Source organism: Cucurbita moschata, unplaced genomic scaffold (assembly GCF_002738365.1).
Source record: "Cucurbita moschata cultivar Rifu unplaced genomic scaffold, Cmos_1.0 Cmo_Scf00022, whole genome shotgun sequence".
Taxonomy (NCBI): Eukaryota; Viridiplantae; Streptophyta; class Magnoliopsida; order Cucurbitales; family Cucurbitaceae; genus Cucurbita; species Cucurbita moschata.
In genome coordinates this window covers 906267-911557 of record NW_019268538.1, presented here as the reverse complement: position 1 = coordinate 911557, position 5291 = coordinate 906267, and the positions used below count along the sequence as shown (strand labels likewise).

Sequence of the window (5291 nt, the reverse complement as noted above, 5' to 3'; positions counted from 1 at the left end):
CACTTCACGTGAAGTTCTTCAAAGGAAGATAACAAGAGATTTGGTGGGTTTCAACACATAGTTGGAAAAATATTGTCCAACTTTTGATGATTTCATCAAGATCTTCACAAAACTTTGATGGGTTTATTGAGAAAGGAAGAAAAAAACATAGAGGCTTGTACAATGATTCAACTAGGTGCACTGTATTTTTTACCAAAATTGTTTTTGAAAATCAAAACAACTTCCTATGGTGTTATAGATATTGGGTGAAACAATAGATGACACAACACAGACATAGTACATGTTGGTAGCCAATAGGTTTTTGTTTTTTTTAATGATGTTCATATGGACAACGTAATATGTTTTTATTAAAGAGGATTGTTGTATGATGTTGGTATATATTTATATACATGGTTGTAAATGAATATTGTTTTTGAGAATGGGGGAACCGACAGTGGACACTATACATAGTACCTTTGTTTTCATTATCGTTTTTCTCAGTCAAAACTTCTGCAGATTTTCTACCTCTGAAAAAATCTCAAATGATTTCATAGATATGTATTTGTTTGTCTCTTTCTTTTTACCATTTCTTCCTACTCATTTCTAGCCATTGGAGTGAGTGAGTGAGAGAGTTTCACTCATAACTCTTCGAACCCATTTCTACCCGATCTGAACTTTAGAATAAGATATTAAAGATACGGTAGGATTGTTCATATGTCTCGAGAATCCGACCAACTTAAGCTACCCAACTAAGTTATAAAGGTTAGCTCGAGTTAGATTTTTTTTTCGGTTGGAACGGGTTGAATTTTTGGAAAACCGAAAAGATTTAGGTTAGTTTACGAGTTAACGTTTTTTGTTGGATCAACCCTACCAACTCAAGAATAGAATTATAATTCAACGCTATTCTATCTTACTTTTATGATTATTACAAAGATTAAGAATATTTGTGACATGTGAATGTTTGTTATTTGAGTTTTATAAGATTTTAGTAATGAATGTAACATGTAGTGTGGATACTGTATCAACTATGGTGACTGGGTGGGTTAATACGGTAAGACAAAGCGCCACTAGAGGTTAGCTGGCAACTCTCTATTGATGCTACATCTATCTTAATATAGTACTTCGTGAAAATAACATTCTTAATTACCAACTTGGTACCTATAAGGGTTATTCATGTAGGATCAAGCATCACAAGAGTTAACTATTGATCCTTTAATGGAGCTTGACCTTTCTAACATAGTACCTCATGAAAAAACGTTTAGACCTAAATCTACACGAAAGTGGCCTCATAGCTTAACCAACTTTGATATGTAGGTTAGTCCTCTAAGGTAGAATATCGCTAAAAGTTAGTAAACTGTCCCTCTTAACGTCATTCTGAAGCCTTTTTTAAACATTTTTTTTACAAATTTTATCCAATATAAAGTTGCGAATTTGTGGAGTAGACGACTTCATAACCTTGATAAGAAATTTTTAAAGATCAAAATGGTAATACTAAAAACGAGATAGCTATGGAGTGTTTGAACAGCCATGTGGTCACAAGTGGACTGACAACTTAGGTTTTTTAGGGCACGGTTGGTAGACACTTTTGGTTTTAAGTTTCTATATTTAGAAAATAAGTTGATTTCTTAATTACCCTTCACCATTTCCATTTTTAGTCAAGCTTTCATTAGACCAACACAAAACAATCTCCTCATTATTAAAATTTCCATCAAAAGCTACACTAAGCAATAAAGCACCTCGGATTTTTTCCTCTTCTTCGGGTTGTCTCACAATCCCTTCTACTACTTGGCCTGCAGCAGTACCTTGACCAACCTTAGGTCCAATAGAAGTAAGTTCGACGGCCAATCCGGTAATAACAGAAGCGACAGAAATCAGTGGATCTATAACAAGCTCCTCAAACCAAAAGAAAGAAATGGTTGATGATACAATCAACCAATAAACTAACTTATTATTCAAAACTCCGAATTGAAGTAATAATATTATTGATATTGAATCGTCTGGATTTGGTCTAAGAGTACTTAATCATCTATAAAAACATGTTCTTAAACAAACCCACATTTCAAAAATGCCTTGAAGTGAATTTTCAATTTTGTAGTACAAACCAATATGAGTATTATTCCACGATCTTTCTTAAGATCAAAACTTCAAAGTTGATACCCATATCTTATTGGCTAGGTTGATAATGACGGAGTGGATTGAATACCAAAATCAGGTCAAAGAGTTTGGTACCAAAAGCTGGTTTGGTGCAAACTCGACCTTTCTAAATAGAGCTCTGCTTTGATTCACGAGGCATCGTCGGGATCTATACATATATATATATATATATATATATATATATACATATAATGAATAAGTTTTTTAAAAATGAAAGGGTAAAAAGGAAAATGTTCTGATGGAGGAAGAGATCATTAGAATTCCCTTGATGACCATGAAATGCCAAATTTCCATTGGGAATCGCTTTCCTGTCAATATTATGAAGAAGACAAACACTCCATGTAATGGTGTCACTGCCAAAATAAAATAATAATAATAACAATAAAATAAAAATCATATTTTTTTTACAATTGGGAGAAGACCCATTTAGCAAATTCAACATAAAAGAGGCCCTTATTTGCAAAATCCATAAACTTCTCACACTTTTTTGTTAAACACTATAAGATTCCAACACACTTATTCAGAACTCCCATGGCCTTTGTTTTGTCACTCTCCTTCTAATTCCTCTCCTTTCCCTCATCTTCCCTTTTCAAATTTAACCAAAATAATAATAATAATAATAATAATATTAATAATAATCATAAATTTTAAACCAAACCATGCATGTCGTGACATCCACGCCGGAATCCCGACACGACGGCGCTCCATTAGTGTTCGACGCATCGGTTCTCCGACACCAACACAACATTCCGAAGCAGTTCATATGGCCCGACGAGGAGAAGCCGGCTGCCACCTGCCCGGAGCTGCAAGTGCCATTGATCGACTTGTCGGGATTTCTCTCCGGCGAGAAAGATGCGGCGGCGGAGGCTGTTCGACTTGTCGGCGAGGCTTGTGAGAAACATGGGTTTTTTCTGGTGGTGAACCATGGGGTGGACAGGAAATTGATCGGTGAGGCTCATAAGTACATGGATGAGTTCTTTGAATTGCCGCTTTGCCAAAAACAGAGCGCTCAGAGGAAGGCCGGTGAGCACTGTGGGTATGCCAGCAGCTTTACCGGTCGTTTCTCTTCCAAATTGCCTTGGAAAGAGACCCTTTCATTTCGATTCTCCGCCGATGAATCCTTCAATAATCTTGTTCTTCATTACCTTCATGACAAGCTCGGTGACCAATTCGCCAAATTTGGGTACTTCCCGCTAACCGGTCTTCTCTTTTTACGGTTCGATTTGAATCTATCGTCTTTATAATGTCGATATTCTTCTCTAAAATTTGATTTCATCAAATGGGTTTCTTTTTTTACTCTTAAATTTTGATTTCATCAAATGGGTTTCTTTTTTTACTCTTAAATTTTGATTTCATCAAATGAGTTTCTCTTTTTACGCTTCGATTTGACTCTATAATCTTTATAATGTCGATATTCTTCCCTCAAATTTGATTTCATCAAATGGGTTTTCTCTTTTTTTCTCGTTTTACGCTTCGATTTGAATCTATAATCTTTATAACGTCGATATTCTTCTCTCAAATTTGATTTCATCAAACGGGTATTTGTTTTCTCGATTCGATTCAACTTTAACATCAAAACTCTAAAGTGGGTTTATGTTGATTATATCCAAAACAGTGAGATTATGGGGATTGATTTAGTGGAAGGATATTGATATTGCAATTTGTGTGTGTAACAGTAGGGTTTACCAAGACTATTGTGAAGCAATGAGTGGGCTGTCCTTGGGCATAATGGAGCTATTGGGGAAGAGCCTTGGAGTAGAAGAACAATATTTCAAAAACTTCTTCAAAGACAACGATTCCATAATGAGATTGAACTTCTACCCGCCATGCCAAAAGCCCCATCTCACCTTAGGCACTGGCCCTCACTGCGACCCAACCTCCTTGACCATCCTCCACCAAGACCAAGTCGGTGGCTTACAAGTGTTCGTCGACAACCAATGGAGACTCATCACCCCCAACTTCGACGCTTTCGTCGTCAACATCGGCGACACATTCATGGTAACCAATCAATCAATCAAATAAACAAATCCCGACCCATTTCCTGATACGTCTTAACTAGTTGAACTATATCAAATCCCAATCCATTTCTTGATATGTCTTAACTAGTTGAACTATATCAACCCCGACCCATTTCGTGATATATCTTAACTAGTTGAACTATATCAAACCCCGACCCATTTCGTGATATATCTTAACTAGTTGAACTATATCAAACCCCGACCCATTTCGTAATATATCTTAACTAGTTGAACTATATCAACTCCGACCCATTTCTTGATATGTCATAACTAGTTGAACCATATTAAACTCCAACCCATTTCTTAATATGTCTTTAACTAGTTGAACTACGTGAAAACAGGCGCTATCGAATGGGAGATACAAGAGCTGCTTGCATAGAGCGGTGGTGAATAGCGAAAGAACAAGGAAATCTTTGGCCTTCTTTTTGTGTCCAAGAAATGATAAAGTGGTGAGGCCACCAAGGGAGTTGGTGGACACTCAGAACCCACGAAGATATCCAGATTTTACGTGGTCGATGCTCCTCCGGTTCACTCAGACCCATTACCGAGCCGATATGAAAACCCTCGAAGCTTTCTCGGCTTGGCTTCAACAACAACAACAAGAACAACAACCAACAATAACAGCAATTTAATATTTAATTTTAAGAACACTTCTCCTCGCCTGAGGAAAATCGTTTCTATTTTCTTTCTTTTTCTTTCAATCGAAAGACAAAGGAAAAGTTGCTGCTTTTTTGTTTTTTTCTTTTTTCTTTTTTTTAATCTTTATTATTATTATTGTTATTATAATATATTATATATTTTTTAATATGTTTTTGGATCTTAGTAAACTCTTAGCTTCTAGTGAAATGAACCCTTCCATTTAAAAAATTTTAAAAGGTTAATTTATAATATTAGCTACTAATTTTTTGGACTTTTCTTAATTTGGCCCCTAATCTACCTCCAATTTTATCCTTTTATGTATTGGATTCTTTTTCGGTTTAAAAAATTATGGCTCGTTAATTTAAAATCTTTTAAAAAAATTATATTTTTTAGACGATAATATGTTAGCCCTAATGACATTTCGGAACTTACGATAAAGTCTTTAGTAAGATTCACAAAATAACTTCATTTAAAAAAAGACTTCAATTGGTATAGGTAGGA

At 35.4% G+C, this 5291-nt stretch overlaps 1 protein-coding gene across 1 annotated transcript; it reads left to right on the top strand.

The window, feature by feature from the left end:
• Positions 1-2668: 2668 nt before the first annotated feature.
• Positions 2669-4872, top strand: LOC111459279 (gibberellin 20 oxidase 1-like). Its single transcript, XM_023102099.1, has 3 exons — positions 2669-3316; positions 3810-4131; positions 4493-4872. Exons 1-3 carry the CDS (start codon positions 2793-2795, stop codon positions 4781-4783), a joined length of 1137 nt encoding a protein of 378 aa, XP_022957867.1. The 5' UTR covers positions 2669-2792; the 3' UTR covers positions 4784-4872.
• Positions 4873-5291: the final 419 nt, after the last annotated feature.